General features: G+C 40.6%; 1 protein-coding gene across 1 annotated transcript in view; it reads left to right on the top strand.

Annotated features, from left to right (window-relative positions):
• The window catches only part of LOC129560049 (fatty acid desaturase 2-like protein FADS2B), a 52619-nt gene extending 33405 nt beyond the window's left edge, over positions 1-19214 (top strand). The window contains exons 5-15 of the mRNA XM_055431988.1: positions 461-586; positions 3206-3266; positions 5037-5113; positions 5274-5371; positions 6975-7071; positions 9081-9160; positions 10388-10513; positions 11895-11951; positions 14608-14633; positions 15756-15839; positions 18943-19214. Coding sequence (XP_055287963.1) covers positions 461-586; positions 3206-3266; positions 5037-5113; positions 5274-5371; positions 6975-7071; positions 9081-9160; positions 10388-10513; positions 11895-11951; positions 14608-14633; positions 15756-15839; positions 18943-19214 — 1104 coding nt within the window. The remainder of the gene's footprint in view (positions 1-460; positions 587-3205; positions 3267-5036; positions 5114-5273; positions 5372-6974; positions 7072-9080; positions 9161-10387; positions 10514-11894; positions 11952-14607; positions 14634-15755; positions 15840-18942) is intronic.
• The last annotated feature ends 249 nt before the right edge of the window (positions 19215-19463 follow it).

Consider the following 19463-nt stretch of genomic DNA (forward strand, 5'->3'; position numbering starts at 1 on the left):
ATGAATCATTCTGTGACCCAGGAATGGGGGCGGCATGTTCCAGAAATCCGTAGCTTAATTAAACTTTGGAGATGTAGGCAGAAAACTCTGATTGTTACTATTTAGGCGCTAGTCACATCTGACTCATTGAGACTCCATGACCACAGCACACCAGGCTTCCCTGTCCTTTACCAGTTCATAAAGTTTGCTCAGACCCATGTCCATTGAGTCAGTGATGCCATCAAACCATCGCATCCTCAGTCATCCCCTTTTCCTCCTGTGCTCAATCTTTCCCAGCATCAGGGTCTTTGCCAGTGAGTTGGCTCTTTGCATCAGGTGGCCAGTATTAGAGCTTCAGCTTCAGCATCAGTCCTTCCAAGGAATATTCAGAGCTGATTTTCTTTAGTTTTGGAAAACTCTGATAATGAAAGATACTTCAGGAGAGAAATCATGCAGCTAATGAATGTTCTCTTCTCCTCAGGGCCTATCTGTAAAATGGTGGAATAACCAGCACTTCGCACACCATGTAAAAACAAACATCTACCCCAAAGACCCAGATATTGATGTAGGCCCACTTTTTGTTATTGGAGATTTACAACCTGTCAAGGTATGTTTATAAATTCTAAGCACTAGAGAAATGTTTCAGAAAGTGGTTCTTGGAAAGGTCTACTCTTTCGTCTTGAGGAGATCAGGCTGGAGATTCTTGCTTCAAGCATGTTTTCAGAGCATCTCTTCTTCTTTTAAGTCCAGGGCATAGATTTGAAATAAATGAAACTGGTATTTTAAGAAAAGAAGAAAATGTGGAATGAATGACTCCATGATCTTAAAAGTCATTCATGCTAAATCACTCATAGAAGGCATGGCAAAACATTCAACAAGTGCTAAATCACAAAACATCTACATACTTAGTTATGTCAACTAATTCTAGCTGTTGGAAGAAACTAAGCTGTTATTTTTAGTTTAGGTTCATTTTGGTTCATTTATACATGAAACTCAGCTCAAATGCCTCAAAATACACTTAGGAACTCGCCTCTAATTCAGACTTCTTAAGCAACAGAAAAAGGAAGGCAAACTCCAGAATGTTTCAGCTGTTGACTTTCTAAAACCTCAGCTTTAAAAGCCAGCATGTAAGGATTATCACCAAGATGTTTAGAGTCTGCTTTCAACATAGAAGGTATAAGGATAACCACAGAAAGTTATCTTTCCTCAAGAGGAAATGATGGATGCTGAGAATTAAATGTTTAGGAAGAGGCTCTATCTCCTTCTGTAAGAATTTAGAAGCTTTCCAAAAACAAAGGAGTGTAGCTTGGTCAGTTGCTGTGTGGACTTTGTGGTAACCAGAATTGTGCAACTTTCTCAAAATAGATTTTCCCAGTTTTGGAAGACAATCTTCTTCCAATTAAGAAAAAAATTCTCCTGCCTAGATTTAAAGAAAAAAAGAAACAAAGAAACTTTGACTGTAGTCTTCAGTCAGTTGTTCTTCACAATGACTCCACAAACAAGTCAGAGCTCTCTAAAGTTTGCAAACTCCTAAAGTGAAGTTGCTCAGTCGTGTCTGACTCTTTGTGACCCTATGGACTGTAGCCCACCAGGCTCCTCCACCCATGGATTTTCCAGGCAAGAGTACTGGAGTGGGTTTTCATTTCCTTCTCCAGGGATCGAACCTGGGTCTCCCACATTGCAGGTAGACTCTTTACAGTCTGAGCCACCAGGGAATCCCGTTGAACTCCTAGGCTGATAACTAAACTTATGACATTTTGACTTCTCTCCTCAGTCCCTCACAGCAATGGAGCTTTGTCTCACTGGAATTCATGAGGCAGCCCTCCAGAAGTGCCTTCTGTAGAACTGTATCTAGCTCACATGCTACCTCTTCACAGAGGATGGAAACATCATCACTTCTCCATCATTCTAGAGACATATCCCTCGAGCCTTAGGTTTCTGTATACTTTAATTTCAAAGCAACTGCACAATACATTACTTAAAATAGTTTAATCTCTAAAATTCAGTTGTTTCGCAACAAAACTAATTCTGATAAGTGTTTCTGTTTTTCCCATTTTCCTGTCAGTCTTTCTACCACTTTCTTGAAACATTCATTCCTTTAACAAGTATTAATTAAATCCTCTAGGGCCAGGTTGTGGGCTCATACTCTGGAAAAGTTAGGCTTCTCATTTGGAGCAATACTCAAAAATCAATCCTTCACCTACATTTGTCAACTCTCCAAAATTTCCCACTGACTCCCTCTTTCAAATCTCCTACCATTTAAGTATCCAGAAGCTTGGGAGTAACTGCAAATAACTATCATTACTTTATCACCATGACATTTAATTTTATTTATGATAATAAGAGAAAGAAGGGTCAAGTCTAATATCCAAGTAACAGAAGAAATATATTGAAGGGAAGATATCAAAAGAATGGGAAAAGCAAAAATCAAACACGGCTCACAGTGTTTTAACTGACTGAACATATGGTAAAATTATAGAAGAGATTTGAATTATCATTCATTCATTAATTCCTTCAACTAAACATTTCCTAAGTGTCTCTTAGGTAATAGATATAAACTATTACTTCTATGCCTCCTCTCAGTTATTTGCTGCCTTTGTGCATTTGGGTATTGACTAAATTAACTAAGAAGACCCCTAGAAAATGACTCAAATTCCCAGTGGTAAGAATACATATTATCATGCCTTAAAATGAGTAAATCACAGCATGAGATCCACAGTGGAAATGAAGGAGGAAAAATGAAGTAGAAACTAGAGGTTATGACTGTGGGTTTTTAACATAATCATTCAACAGATCTGTTAAATGCATGAATGGACATAAGCAGACTGAGTTTCAAGCAGAATTCTAAGCACATAGGTTGAAGAAGACCTTGAAAGCTGATCAGAAATATTTCTCCTCCATCACCATTCCATTCCACTCCAGGACAAAAATTTCAAAATGGCTCCTATGGGAAGAATAATAAACAATCACAATCCCTGAAGTCAAATGGAATAAACCATCCCTGCAAGAACTGCCCTCATTTAAATACAGAAAAAGACACCACAGTATTTCCTCCCACTGCAGTTCTGGTTCTTCAGTGCCTTCAGTTTGACACTAAATGAACTCTGACCAGATGGCTCTTTCTATAGAGATTATACATACACACACACACATACACACACAACCTTGCATATAAGAACAGAAGTCTATATTGTTCTTACTTTAGTTTTATTCTCTCTTCATTCAGTATGGCAAGAACAAAATCAAATTTGTTGACTACGAGAAGCAGCATCTGTACTTCCATGTAGGTGAGTCACCAGGGAGACACAATCCTTATCATTCCATTTCCTGGAAGCAAAGCGTTGTCAAGACAGAAGGTATGACTGAAATCGCCCACAGAGACACGATCCCACGTCTTGTTGTGCCTCAAAAAAGCAACGTGTTTTATTTCAGACTTACTTGGGTGAAAATCTGAAAAGGAAAATAGAAGAGCAATTAGGCATTCTTAATAGGCATCTCATCACTCTGGCTACTGTACAGGGAAGGAGATGTTCTAAGAAGGATGGGAGGCATGATGCCAATCAAGGGGTCTGGTATCTGTGACTCTCATCCTGGATAAACTAAATTCAAAACTTATCAAGAAGAAAAGAATAATGGTATATGGATAGGGAGGAAAAATAGGAAAAGAATGCTCAAGCACTGACAGTAGGTGCCAGGAAAAGCAGAGTCTCATGAATAAAAGTCACCTGTAGAGCTTCTGTGTGGAAGAAAGTTGACCATTTCCACAGCTTACATATAGCTGTAGAAGGTATTTTAGTGGACAGATACACACCCACACCCACACCCCCCCACACACACACATAGAATAAGATAGGTCTGTATATGTTCTGGGCTTGAGAGAAAATAGGGTAGCTGAATAATGCTAATGCCAATAAAAATATTAGAAGCAAAAATGTTTTGCTCTTAACCAAGTCAAACTCATGATAGCTCACAAAGAAAAGTTTAGGACCCAAAAATATGCTCATCTAAAACATGCTTACTCATTTGCAAAAGAAACCCAAATTAGGGGAAGATTCCAAACATTTCCTGTAGATACTGGTTCTACCTAAGAGCATTGTTGCCCCCAGTGGGACATGTGACACCATATAGATACTTCTTTGATCATCACAACAAAGGGGGAGGAATTGTACTGACATCCATGGGGCAGAAGCCAGGGATGTTATGAAGTGTCTTATAGTACACAGAACAGCCCTTAACAATAAAGAATTATCTGACCCTAAAATGCCAACAGTGTTAAGATTGAGAAACTACTGCAGATGATCTGGTTTGCCCAAACACTGGCCACCAGTGGTCATCTGTCTCAAGCCTGACCAAGATGGCCAGTGAGTCCATTTTCTGAGACACGATGCTCAACCACCACTGCAGCCTTTTCCAGTGCTGAAATTCTGAGGACTTATCATCTTAGCGTGTAGGGTGGACAAAATCATTTGTGTTGACAGTTTGCAGACTTTGAAAGTTTACAGGTCAACTTTGAAACCTAGTCAGGAAGTGGGCTCCAGAGCATCTGACCAAAGTTTGATCAGGAAGAGAGTTGTCAAAATCTGAAGGATCTCCATATGATTCCTACATGCTCCAGGCAACTTCACTGGTCCTGGGGGAGAAGCAGGTAAATAACTATCTGGCCAGACTCAATATACCTGCTCTATATCTCCCACCTAGACATATTGTGACAGGGCCCAACACGAAGGATCATGAAGGATTGAAGGATTCCAGGAAACTTGAGAAAACTTGAAAGCTCACAACAGAAGTCCTTCCAGGATGCCTTCATCAGGAATGACTCAGATCTTCAAAGTTTCCCTAGTCTCCTTAAGGGAGCTTGAACCAAAGTCCTGGTTCAGCCTCAGAGACTCTAAAAGCCCAGCAGCATCCAGGATGTGGTTGTGGATCTCCACCTTGCACCCTTCTCAGGGGCAGTATTCCAGGGGTAGCATGTTAAGGAGATCAACTCCCACTAGCTTCCACAGGAATCATATCTGCTCATCTGTTCACTATCTTCTTGCTTTTTTTTTCTTTTTCAGTTTGGGCCCCTTTTTTGGTACCGGTATTTTTCACCCTGAAATCCGTTCTAATGATGTACCGCAGAAGGGACTGGGAGGTGAGTAACTCGATTCCTTCTCTAGAGCTAGATCAGGCTTGTAGAAAAGGGAAATGTAAGTGCTTGGTTCTTTCCAGATGTAGTTTCCTTGAGTACCAGGATATAAGATTTAGCCAGTTTTATTTCCACTAGATTAACTTTCAAGCACTTCTTTCTGCAGGAGATCGCCTGGGTCAGCAGCTTTTATATCCGCTATTTCATCACATTTGGCCCTTTCTATGGAATATTTGGAACCATAGTGCTCATATACTCAGTCAAGTAAGAAAACAATAATATTCTCCTACTCTTATTACCTGGATGGTCCTCTTACCTTTCTTTTCTGATCTATTTATTATTAGCAATGATTAGCAGTTTATGACACCAGACTGCATTCTTGCAGCTGAGACATTTCCAAGAAAATGTGGGATAAAACATCTGAAATAGTTTCTTGGAAACTGAATTTGCCCAATCTTGCCTTTTTTCCCACATAATTAATTCCCAATTGCAGTATAGTAGTCCCTCAGCATCTGAGGGGGATTAGTCCCTGGACTCACATCAGTTACCAAAATCCAAAGATACTCAAGCTCATCTATCCACATATGTGGTTTCACAACTGTGGATTCAGGCAGCCATTAATCTTGTAGTATTGTATGTGTTTACTTAAAAGTATCCACATTTAAGTAGACCTGCATGTTTCTCAAAGGTCAATTGTATTCTGCCTGATCACCAAGTCCTTCAAACTGTAATCCAGCTGGACATCTTAATTCTTACCAAAGATAACTGGAGGCCAGTTTTTTAAAAAGTTATTTTATGACTAGAGATTTCCCCCAAATCAAAATGACTTTAAACTGAATAACTCTCTTCAACTTCCCAATTTATTCCTTCCTCATTCATTTGCATTACTATTCATAACAATAATGGTAGCTACTATGCATCAGGCCATTTGCTAAAGGCTTCTCATTGTGAGCTTCCCTGGTGTCTCAGACAGGAATGCACTTATTTGATCCCTGGGTTGGGAAGATCCTGGAGAAGGAAATGACAACCCACTCCAGTAATCTTGCCTGGAAAATTCCATGGATGGAGAAGCTGGTGGGCTATGGTCCATGGGGACTCAAAGAGTTGGACATGACTGAGCAACTTCACTCACTTTACATGTATTATCTTATTTGATGTAATAAAAAATGCACAACCAGGCAATGTAGATAGCATCAATTTCATTTTTTCAGTAAGAAAACTAAAGTTCAGAGAAATCAAGTCACTTACACAAGAGCAAATAAGGGCCAGTGGCAGTGTCAAATCAGAACTTGTACCCAGTTCTATCTGGTGGGAAGAGTCCAACTGTTAATCACGTTGCATATATCCATAAGTTGTTGTTTCTTTAGTCGCTAAGTCATGTCTGACTCTTTTGCAACCCCATAGACTGCAGCATGCCAGGCTCCTCTGCTCTGGGGGTTTCACAGGCAAGAATACTGGAGTCGGTTGCCACTTCTTGGTCCAGGGGATCTTCCTGATCCAGGAATCAAACTCATATCTCCTGCATTGGCAGATGGAATCTTTACCACTGAGACACCAGGGAAGCCTGACCTTCACTTATCTAGGTATCTTCTGAGCCTTGCACCAACGCGTACAGAAAATACTGGGGACACTGCTCTGGTACATTAGGCTGCAAGACAGGTAGTGTGACTGAATGAATACCTAGTGTGTCATCTTTAGATATGAAAGGTCTGCAAAGATGAAAAACAAATAACCATATGATTGGAACCTTTGAGTCACTGCCATTTCCTCTAATGCTCAGCCAGATCTGCCAGTGGTTATGCAAACCCAGTGACTAGAACTGACACTCCCCAAGGAGTGATAATATCTTCCTTTTATTCTCTTAAAGGTTTCTTGAAAGTTCCTGGATTGTATATGTTACCCAGATGAGCCACATACCAATGAAGATAAGCAAAGAGGAGAACCAGGACTGGTTCAGCACGCAGGTAATAATGCTGTTCTTGGGAAAGCATCCATCAAAGCATCATGATTAGCATCTGCTTACCTCAAATAATATTTATTGGAGGCTTGCCAGGGACCAGGCACTGTCAACTGTTCTGAATGGGGCTACATGGGATATAGCTACATGCTTGGAGTATTCCCACTTTACCAATGATAAAATTGAGGTATGAAGAAGTTTCATAACTTGTGTAAGATCACACAGCTAATAAGTGGTAGAAGCAGGTTTTATTTATTTATTTGGCCACACTGTGTGGCATGCAGGGTCTTAGTTCTCCTATCAGGGATCAAACATGTGTTAAGCACACAGTTTTAAGCAGTGGACCACATGAGAGTTCCCTAGAAGCAGATTCTAAACCTTGGCAGTTCGATTTCAGAACCTTTGCTCTTAACCAAGGCTTAATAAACTACAGTCCAAGGGTCAATCTAGCCCAGTCTGTGTTTCTGTAAAGTTTTATTGGAACACAGTCACACTCATACATTACATATTCTCTATGATAGCTTTCATTCTAAAATATCAGAATTGAGTAGCTGTGATGCAGAATTAAAACATTTACTGTGTGGCACCTTACAGGCAGGGTTTACTAAACCTCCCTCAACATGATATAGTCTTTCAATGGATCTCACATTCCTAGAATAACAGAAGGAAGAACCCTGGAATCTCCCTCATTTCATTGTATAGATAGTGGGGCCCGAGAGGAGACTCAGCACTCTCGGCAAGAATGCTGTTAACGGTTAAAAGATTTGTGACCCATGAAGAACACCACTGCCTCCTAAGCCTGACACTGCCTGTGCCATGATTAGCTGGAGAATCCAGTCATCATATTGCTTCCTCCTCCATGCTCATTTCCAAATTCAGTGGACATTCCACAGAGTAGTGGTCCTCAATCATTTTGTCAAGAAACCACCCTTAAAACTTATTGAGAACATCGAAGAGCTTTTGTTTGTGGAGGTTATACCTCTGATACTTACTGTATTTGAAATTGAAACTGAGAGTTTTAAAATATTAATTAGTTTTAAAATAACAAGATAAAGCCAATAAAGCTTAACATCAGAGTGATGACATCATCCCATGCTTAACAGCCTCTGGAAAAACCCATGCCATAAGTATGCATGAATGAGAATGAAAAAGGCAAATATTGTCTTAGAAGTATTATGGAAATCATTTTGACCTCGAAGATCCCCTGAAAGTGTCCTAGGGAACCCTGAGGTGCTTGAAAGTACACTTTGAGGAACGCTTAGAGCAACTGCGAAAATAACATTCAAAATGATAACGACCTAACAAGAATTAAATCTTTGAAAGACACTGAATAAAATCATGTTCATAAGCGTTCTAAGTAGTCTGGAGAATCCTATGAACTTCTTCTCAGTCTGTCTTTGTATAAAATACATTAGATTAAAGAGGAAACTGCTGCTGCTAAGTCGCTTCAGTCGTGTCCGACTGTGCGACCCCATAGATGGCAGCCCACCAGGCTCCCCCGTCCCTGGGATTCTCCAGGCAAGAACACTGGAGTGGGTTGCCATTTCCTTCTCCTACTTATATATATATATATTAATAAAGGTATTTCTATGCACAAAACCCCTGTTTAAAGCCCTTGCATGCTTTATTCCCCATTTACAGTCAAGTCCATTCTGTAGTAATGATATTCAAACTCCTATAATTTCTATCAGAGTCCTACAATCCCACTTCCATCTGCCAAAGTCCTTACTCATGACACCTTAGTCTTATGATTTTGAGGGCTGGTAGGGACTTAGTCCTCTCAGATCCTATTTACTTCTTCATATCTATTGCCTTATCTATACTCTTAGCATAATGCCTTATTTCCTTTATAATTGTAAGGCCCCTGAGACCTGGGACTAATTTTTATCCCTCATGGTTTGTTACACAAAATGTGTACTCGATCAGCACTTGTTGAATGATGGATAAATAAGAGTAACTAAATATCTTGTTTTGACATGGGTTCATTTACAGCTAATGTAAGCTTTTTCTTTGCAGGTCTTGGCCACCTGTAATGTTGAACAGTCCCTTTTCAATGACTGGTTCACTGGGCACTTGAACTTCCAGATTGAGCACCAGTGAGTAAGAGAAATAGTTCACGATAAAGGACACTAATACCTGTCCTCCATATGGTCCAGAGCAGAGCATTAGACTCACGATCTTAAGGGAAAACAATGAACCAGGACTCTCTAAAGGATGCTATTTTTCAGTTAACAACAATGATAAAGAAGGGAAGAAGGAAATGAATTGTCACAATTGCGAGTAAATGGAGTGAAATCTTGGGAAAATATCAGTGACTCAGTTTCCAGATTCCTATGGGCTTTAGGAATTGATTTCTTCGCATTTGCTTTGTTGTCAAAATTAAGAAAAATCAGGACACTTGGGTAACCAACTTGTGTTCAAATTTAGCTATGCTATAATTCAAATATTTACTTATCTGTCTTTAGAGCCAAGTTTACAAAATAAATAAAGAAGTGGAGTCCCTGCTGCAATTTGTAAATGGTATCTGGAAATACTGTACCAATGGGTCATTTACAGAGAGGAAATGGGTAGTTCACTCCTTGATGCAAGTTGAAACACTGACAGTCAATTTCTCCAGAGTATCAAGGCAGAGGCTTTCCACATTCTCTTTGTCTAAACCATGTGAGTATATGATAGTCAAAGAAGGAGCAAGACCATAATTTGTTCAACGAATTTTTCTCATTCCATTTCTCATATTAGGGCTTGAAAATTTCAGCAAAACAAGAACAAAATATTATTACTCATAGTTTTATTAAAGGAGAGGTTTACATCCAAGATGATCATCTGGCCAACTAATGAAAACTTGTAATTAAAACTCCATCTCTCTTCATTTCTTATCCCTTTCCTGGGAATAGTAGCTATTTGCTGTGACTTAGTATACATTCATCTATTCTTGCTAAGGAAGTTAGAAAGACAGAGACTAAAACAGAGATTAGTAGGGGTAGTGGGGGCAGTTCAGTATCTCTACTTCTCTGGGTAGTTCTAAACAGTATAAAGTTCTAAAATGTATACTTTCATTGGATCAGGCCAAAAATAAACAGTTGATGGAGCTAAAACATATTCTCTTATTTCTTCTTAAACATCTGCCACCCACAAGGCTTGCAGAGGGTTAAGGGATAAAATGAGTCTGCCAGCAACTTTTTTAACTTCCCAGAACAAAAGTATTGTGCAAGGTCAAGATTGGGTCTGCGTGGCTGATATTTTATTTTGTAAAAGGGGAATGGAAACTTTAGGTTTCTCCTTAGGTCTGAGAAGTTTTATATCTACGTTCTCTGTTTCCCTAGTCTATTTCCCACAATGCCACGCCATAATTTTCACAAGGTGGCACCTCTGGTGAAGTCACTGTGCGCCAAGCATGGATTGCAGTATGTGAATAAGCCCATGTTGAAGGCATTTGGAGATATTCTCAGGTAATAACATTTCCTCAACCCACAGCTCTCATTTCCCTTCACTGCTGGTCCCCAGACTCTTCACTGCTTTATGAATCATTCAGACAATAACTATTTATTAAGGAACATCCATGTGCCCAGCATGGACATGAGGGTCTATAAGGGACAACAATAACACAGAAATGATAATGGTAATTCCTACTGTTTACCTGCTGCCTTCTAGGTACTTCTTAGTGAAAATGCCTTGAAGCCCTACTAAATTTCAAGCTTCTTATAAACCAGGATTGATTCTGTATTATTTGTCTTTGTATCACCCACAGAGCCTTGACATGCTTTAGAACTTAATCGGTGGGAGGGACTCTCAAATCATCTGGTCCAGGGTTGCAAACTAAGATGCTTGCAGGGTCTGATGGGACAGGCAGGGGTGACTCTTTCTATAGGATCTGAGAATTCATACTCATCCTGAAGCATTCATAGTTCCCTAGAGAATCCTGTGTGTGTCAAATTAACAGCCAAAATATTGGTTGATTTTTTAAATTTTATTTTAAGATTAGGAAAAAGAAAAACAGTGTCTCATGAATAAATAACCCAGCAAGGCTAGATCTGATCCCTGAACAGTGACCCATCTTCACTTTCTGCCACTCTCCTCCCTTCCTGTCCTCCAGACACCTGGCCTCCCTACAGTTGCTACATAACTCCTTGCCCCTTGCATGACACATCATTGGTCACCTTTTCTTCTACCAGAATAATCTTCCAATTTGCCACACCCCTCCTGTCATGCTCTCAATTTCCATTCACTCTCCAAAGCTCACCTAAATGGTCTTTTATTCATCTCAGTCCTCCCTTCCCCCAAAGACTAAACCTGTCACATGCTTGGTTCTCTTTATGTCTGACCTTTATCACACTCATGATTAAATAGCATATTGGGTAATATGTGTCTCCCAATGCAGACCAGGAACTCCAGGTGGACAAGACTCTCATCACTCCTATTCACTGCTGTATCACCAAAGCCTAGAAAAATACTTCACTTTATAAAGTAGGAGAGGTAGGTGGATACAGTATGAGTTGGTTTATAGTTATATGGTTTATCTTATAGAGATTCAACAGAACTTTTTCTTTTAATACTGGAGAAAAAGAAAGTGATACTTTGGAGTACAGAAAAGCATTAAAAAAAAAAAAAAAGAAAATCTCAATCTCCTCCATATAGAAAATGTGAACTCACCTTCTAAAACATAAGTCAGTGTATTTGACTCCCTCCACTGGGCAAGATAGAAAGAGATCTTTCAGATAGAGCTGAAAATGACAATGTTGTAAAGTATTAAGTAAAAGAGCAAATGTTCCATGAAGTAGCTCCTTTGACCTGAGTCTCACCTGCTCATGGTTTTGTCTACTCCTCTTGCAGGGCCCTGAAGAAGTCTGGAGCCCTCTGGAAGGAGGCTTACTGCAAGCATCCAGAAATGTAATGCAGATGGGCAGGTGCTAAAGAGAAAACCACAGGCCGCCAAAGTGTCACTTGTGCTAAAGCCCATGATACCAAACTTCTACAATAACTGACATAATTGCAGTTAGAGCCTTCCCCAGAAATGTTATCTTAATCAACTAGTCTGAAATTTTGGGGTAGGCAATGTGGTAGTAATCTGTTGCATTTTACTCCTTCTCCATTCATGCTCCTGGCCCAGAGAAAGAATATATATATATATATCTGCATGATAAAAACCCTTGTAATCCCTCCCTCCGCTCCCCCCAAAACAGCTGTCTGCCCTAAATATACTTTTCTAATGGCTTCCTTGCCTCTCCTTTCTTTCTATAAAAACCTTCCATTTACACAACCCCTCAGAACTTCCTTCTGCTTACTAACTGGGATACTGATTGATTCAGAAGTCATTGAATAAAGCCAACTAAGTCTTCAAATTTACTCAATTGAATTTTTGTTTTTTAATAGCTTGTTCAATAAGCTTCCCAGAGGAGGACACCCAGGGCCTATTACTTTCACAACTTCCCAGATCACTGAGCATGGTGTTAAAATTCAGATGATCAATCCTATGGATCATGTCTGCCCTCTGCTCACTGGCCACATGAATAAAGATGGCTTAATTGGTCAGACTTCCATTTAAACTAAATGACTCATGAGAGTTATTTTACAGTCCTATCTGAAATTCTTCGATGGATTCCCATTGCTCTTGGAATAAAGTTGCAATCTGCAACCCGGTGATTGCCAACAGATTACCAGAATTGGCCCACCTCCAGGAACCCTGCCCCACTTTGTACCACTCCCTCCCTCAGCTTCAGTCCCAGGCAGCCAAAGTAGGCACAAGAGAAGAATTTTGACCTCAAGTAACACCCCAAAACTAAGTCCTCATACCACCCCCAGGGAACCAAAGTATCAGGACATGACTGGAACTTGAATGCCAGAATCCTTTTAGAAGTGAAGGGTTCTCCATCCTGGAAGATCTCATGTTGAAGCCACAACCATATCTTATCATAAATGGACAAGTTCCTAAGCCCACTAATTGAAACCTACTCCACCAATATTTCTGCCAATTAATACATCCTCCACCAACTCACGTTTGACTGAACCCCAGATCAAAGACACATATTTGAGCCCTTCCTGCGTCTCCTTGCCAGTTGGCCTCAAAATAAAACTCTTCTCAAAAGTTGTTGCCATAGTATTGGTTTCCACGTGCTTCAAGCATTGAGCTCTTTGCTTAGTAAAAATTTCACGGAAGTCTCCCCATTAGTTCAAGGCCTCCTTTGTGATATACTCCGTAGTCATTACTAGAGGTAAAATTTTACATTCATTTCTGTGATTCCTTAATTAGTCTTCCACTGTAACCTGCAATATCCATAAGAGTAGAGACTGCCTGGCATGATAGAGACACTCAATAAAGATGTCCAGAAGGAAGGAAGAGAGGGAGGGAGGGAGATGGAGGGGAGAAAGGAAGGAGGGAAAGAAAGAAGTGTCAACTACAAATTGGCACTTGACAGCTACCTCTACAAGGAATAAATCAAGTCCTGCTGCAGCTGCTGACATTCAATACTCTCTGAAAGGAATTTAGAGTGGAGAATGGAAATGAAGCACTCTGTGCTCTTAGAAAAACTGGCAGGACAGGTCTTCAGATAGATATTTTCAGAAGATTTCATGAGCCCAATTATTACATCTCTTCATATCCAGAAAAGCACTGAAATCATTAATGGCAAATTTGCTCATGACTAGCAGAAAACCTCTGCCAAAATGTGTGCATGACTGCAGGTGCTCCCTTCGCTAAAATCATATATGACACTTACCTTATACCCTAACAAGACACTGAGTTGTTTCCAGAGATAAAAGCAAAACTGTAAGCCAGGCAGCAATTCCTCTTTGGAGCAGTTTCTCAGAGCTATCAGAAATGCTGTCTCCCAGGCTGTGACCCTCATTTTGCCCCAACGAAACTTAACTCACATCTCTCATGTTGTGCCTTTGTTTCAGTCTATAGGAGGAAGGAAGGGAGAAAGGGAGGCAGGAGGCAGGAAGAAAAAGCTGTGTGTAAATGTTGCTGTTGTTCAGTCACTAAGCTGTGTTCAACTCTCTTTGTGACCCAATGAACTTCAACATACCAGGCTTCCCTGTCCTTCGCTGTCACAATGAACTCATGTTCATTGAGTCAGGATGCCATCTAACCATCTCATCCTCTGCCACCTCCCCTCCCCCTCCCAACCCCACTTCTCCTCCTGCCCTCTGTCTTTCACAGCATCAGGGTCTTTTCCAATGAGTCAACTCTTCAAAATAGGTGGCCAAATATTAAAGTTTCAGCTTCAGCATCAGTCCTTCCAATGTATAGTCGGGGTTGATTTCCTTCAGGATTGACTGGTTTAATCTCCATGCTATCCAAGGGACTCTTGAGAGTCTTCTCCATCACCACAATTGAAAAGCATCAATTCTTTGGTGCTCAGTCTTCTTAACGGTCCAAATCTCACATCCCTACATGACTACTGGTAAAACCATAGCTTTGACTATATGGACCTTTGTTGGCAAAATGGTGTAAATGAAATTCCTTCTAATTAGAGAGTAAGATGAATTTTATGAAATTTATGAGGAGCATGTCTATATTCTAACTCTGAATTATTAAAATTCTTAGCAATAGTTATGAGCAGCTGCTAAGTGGTAAGTACTGAGTTGCACCCTTCATAAGTATTATTCCATTTAGTACTCACAACAGCTCCAAAGGGCAAGTTTTATAATTAATCTCATTTTATAGATAAAAACATGAGACTTAAGGGAGGCCAAGCAACTTGCCTGATGGCACAGGTAATTTGAGTATAGTCTCAGAGGCAGGGATGTCTGACTCTGTAGTCAACACTCATTAACATTCAAGAAACCAAAAGTAAAGGGGAATTCAGTGGCATTACAAGTCATGAGCAGTGGGCACGTTTAAACTCTAATAGTTTCCCAGGAGCTGATGGAATAAGCATTAAAGTAGTTATTGTTCCACCTCACTAAGAACAGCCACCTGGGGAGGGGAGAATACAAGGAACATATATGACAGGCACAGCAGCAGCATGGTAAGGATACCTGTTGGCTAGTCTCTACTCCCCAATCCTAAAAGAGTATTATCCACCTCAGAGAAATTCACTGGGAGAGAATCAAGCAGACATTTAACCTTTCACAAGGGACAGACACTTCAAGAAATATGGAAGAACAGAATGAAGAAATGGATTCGAGTTTTTGTGATAATATAGCATGAATTCAACCTGGGAAAAGTTCATTTTCCCTGTGGCATTTCTCTGATATTCTGTTTCCTCGAAATAGCCTCCCTCCTTTTGATAAAATCAGGTAGTGAAAAATTGCTACATTTTCAGTTGGGCATTAGATAAGGGTGACTTGATTAGATTAGAAGTCAGGAACCTCAGTCCTGAATTCAGCTCCTCAATATCGTACCATGAAATTGGCTATGTCTCTCACATATTGCCTCGATCTGTAAAATAGGTGGGTGCATAATAGTTCCTGGTCTATTTGAAACGTAGCATTGTTGGGACAACCAAAGAAAGTAAGGCAAATAGAATACTCTCATAAGCCAGGAACACTCATTCACATGCTGGTTATTGTTATTAATGTAATGAGGGTTCCTCTCATCCTGAACCCATCAAAAACAAGAGCAGCCACAAGGTCAAATAGATTCACAGGGCAGAAAGACACTGAACCATCTTAATGATGCCAAGGGCACATTTCCTTAGATGATAGAATGAGGAGTCACAAATGAGATGATGATTTCTCCTGTTTCAACAGGTAACACCTGGGAGTCACCTTCCACTTACGACTTTACTCAAGCCCCTGGAACCAGCAGCAGCCAGATCTCAAGCCAGAGGAATAGTGAGCCATGGGCTCTAGTTTTCCCAACTTCCAATAAACCATGTGAGTGCACAACTCTCTACTGGAAATCATACCAAATATATCACTTGTTGCTTAAACAATATATTGTAAAGGATTTTCTTGACTATTTCCCTGCTAATCATCCACCTGAAGGACACAGAAAGTATAGATTAAACATAAACTCTACTCAGAGGAGGAATATATTTGGGTACTTTTTCTTTCCCACATTCACTTATGAAAATTTGCACAAAGACATATGTGTTGAAAGAATTTACCAGTGAACATCTGTTTAGCTTAATAATCAAAATTTTGATGTTACATTTTAGTAAACTTGTTTTATTTTGTATCTATCCATCTGTCTCTCTATCCATTAATCTTTTTAATGTACTTCAAAGTAAATTTCCAGGGGCTTATTTACAAAGCTAAACCTCAGGTTATGCAAACAACAAAGTTCATTTCTCATCTTCAATAAAGAATTGTGTGGCAGCTTCATCTTTAAGGGAGTTTTATTGGAATGTTGCTATGTGAAGGGAATATAACATGGTTAACATTGTATAGAATAAGTTAACTCAGTATAAACCTTCTTATACAAACTTTTATTATTTATTGAGTGCTTCAATATTTATTGAGCGCTTACCATGTGTCAGACTTGGGCCTGATGATGTGACCCAGAGATCTAGGAGCCCAGGTTCTTGAAGATTACAATCTAGTAGAAAAATAAATAAATAAATAAATGGAAGAAAAACCAAGATCATCACATTTGAGGAAAACAAAAGGGTGTTTTAAGAGTGATAAGCAGGGACTAATCAAAATAAGGAGGGTCATATGGAGAAGGCAATGGCACCCCACTCCAGTACTCTTGTCTAGAAAATCCCATGCATGGAGGAACCTGGTATTCTACAATCCATGGGGTCGCTAAGAGTCGGACACGACTGAGTGGCTTCATTTTCACTTTTCACTTTCATGCATTGGAGAAGGAAATGGCAACCCACTTCAGTGTTCTTGCCTGGAGAATCCCAGGAATGGGGGAGACTGGTGGGCTTCCGTCTATGGGGTCGCACAGAGTCGGACATGACTGAAGTGACTTAGCAGCAGCAGCAGCATGGAAAAATGACCATAAGAAGAATGTAAATGAGCCTGCAATCAGATACTAAGGAGCAGCGGCATAGGCCAAGTGCAAAGGCCCTAAGGCAGGAATGAGCTTCTGTTCAAAGAACACAACAGGAGGCCTGAATGACAGTGGAATAGTGTCCCAGTTTTTTTCTCAATACTACTTCAACTTCATTTCTTCAGTGTATTTTGCCTTGGCTTTTCAGAGGCATTCAAAAATAATTTTCTAGGTAAGCAACAAGGATAAATTGTAAAGCATAGCAAATTATAGCCATTAGAAGACTCTTGAGAGTCCCTTGGACTGCAAGGAGATCCAACCAGTCCATTCTAAAGGAGATCAATCCTGGGTGTTCATTGGAAGGACTGATGCTAAAGCTGACACTCCAATACTTTGGCCACCTCATGTGACGAGTTGACTCACTGGAAAAGACTCTGATGCTGGGAAGGATTGGGGTCAGGAGGAGAAGGGGACAACAGAGAGTGAGATGGCTGGATGGCATCACTGACTCGATGGACATGAGTTTGAGTGAACTCTGGGAGTTGGTGATGGACAGGGAGACCTGGCGTGCTGTGATTCATGGGGTCGCAAAGAGTTGGACACGGCTGAGTGACTGAACTGAACTGATCATGTAATAATTTTAGTGGGGTGTAAACTTTAAAAATGCTGAATCATCATGATGTACACCTGAAATTAATATTGTGAATCAACTTTACTTCAATAAAAAGTAATAAAAGTATTTTATATTATTTTTATAAGCATAGCTTTCTCTGGGAGATCCTCCCAGATTTAACTGAGTAGGTTAAATCTCCCTTCATGAACTCTGTGTCCGGTGTGCCTCACTTATACAATTTATTTCTGCCTATGCAACCACCGAACACTAAAAACTCCATGATGGTAGTGACCACCCTGTATGTTGTTACCATTTTATCACCAGGCCTAGCCGAATGTTTGGCATTAACCAGGTATTCAATAAATGTTTTAAAGAATAATTAATCATTCTTCTCATGACAAGCATCTCCAAATTCCTTGTAATTGCTGCCTCGAATCCAGCTGCAATCCTGATGCTCTCTGTTCCATATGGAGATTAAACAATAATAACACTCCTAAGTGAAAGGAATTGTTAAAGCCTGAAACTTGGAACCCTTTGCTCAGTCGACTGAAAAAGCCTGCGCAAGAGTGACTTGGGTCTATGTCTCACTGAATACTGACTCACATCAACTGAATTTGCATCCTGACACACGTGTTTTTGGGGGGAAGGAATAGTCAGAGCTGAAGAGGTGAGAAAGTAAGGCTGCCCTAAAATCAATGTGGAGTTTCCAGCCCTGGACTTGGGTTCTCTTAATAGTTATACATCTATACCTCACTTACTCTGATCATGAGCTTGCTCCTTACTTTCTAGAGATTGCCTCTTATTCATAGGTTTGAAATACAAGGAATTAATTGGGGTTATAAAAAGGCAATATATGTTAGAGGTTTCAGTTTTGCCTGGAACTGGTCAGCTTTCATGGGCTACTGCATCAGCTTTCTAACTGTTCTCATTGTTTACCCTTTTCTTCCCCTCACCAATAGCTTTGAAATCGATGTCCTAGCTATCTGGATCTCCCAGATATTTGCACGATGCGTACCTATTTATTATCCCAGTCCCCTTCTAGCTAATCAAACTGATGCACAAAATCCCTGTTCCCTCCCTCCCTATGAGAGTCTGTCATTCCCTAAGCACTAACCTCGTTTATTTCCTTCACAGTATTCAACACCATCCAAAATCATTTATTATCTCATCTCATTAGGATATAAGTTTTAACACAGAATCCTGGCAAAAGAATGAGTAAGTATATATCCTTGCTCTTCATAAAATTTAAGGAGAATAGGAAAATAGCATCAGCTCCTTGCGAGGAGTGGTTTTGTTATATCACTAGCACCAGAGTTGCCCTGATGCCCTATTCAGTAAATACCTGCTTTTCGAGGGCTGCTTTTTTTTTTTTTCTCTTCAAGCCACCAAACACATCTCGGAGTGGTCCTGCAGAGGGTACAAGGTCCAGGCCTGGCTGGAATTTCTGAGGGAAAAGGCCACCAGTGTAGTGGTGGCCGCCATATCCCGAACCCGAGACATGATGGGGTTTTGCCTCCACTGCACCATCCTACTCATCTCCACTGAGGCCAAGACTGTATCTCTCGGCCTGCAGCCCCCCTTGCCACCAGGCAGGCCAGCTGCTCCGGCTGTCCATCCGGGCCACCCTGGCGGTCACAGGCTGGCTGTAGGTTGAGCCCCTGGCGCCGGTCGCCTCAAACGGTGATCCCAGTTGACGGCACCTCCACTGTCTCTATGCGGCCACTGTCGCCTCTCCTGCGTGCACGACTTGATCCACTGAGAGCAGGAGAACGACTGCTGGAGCGGTTGGTGCTTCTGACTGACTGTTTTCTGCTGTGGCACTTTTCTGATCTGGGTGTGGAGACCAGGAGGCCGGCACACACTGGGGCAGCCCTGCTCCACCATTGGCCGGGGCCCCAGGAAA

The sequence above is a fragment of the Moschus berezovskii genome, chromosome 16, assembly GCF_049115385.1.
Source record: "Moschus berezovskii isolate FMDL1 chromosome 16, NW_MosBer_1.0, whole genome shotgun sequence".
Classification (NCBI taxonomy): Eukaryota; Metazoa; Chordata; class Mammalia; order Artiodactyla; family Moschidae; genus Moschus; species Moschus berezovskii.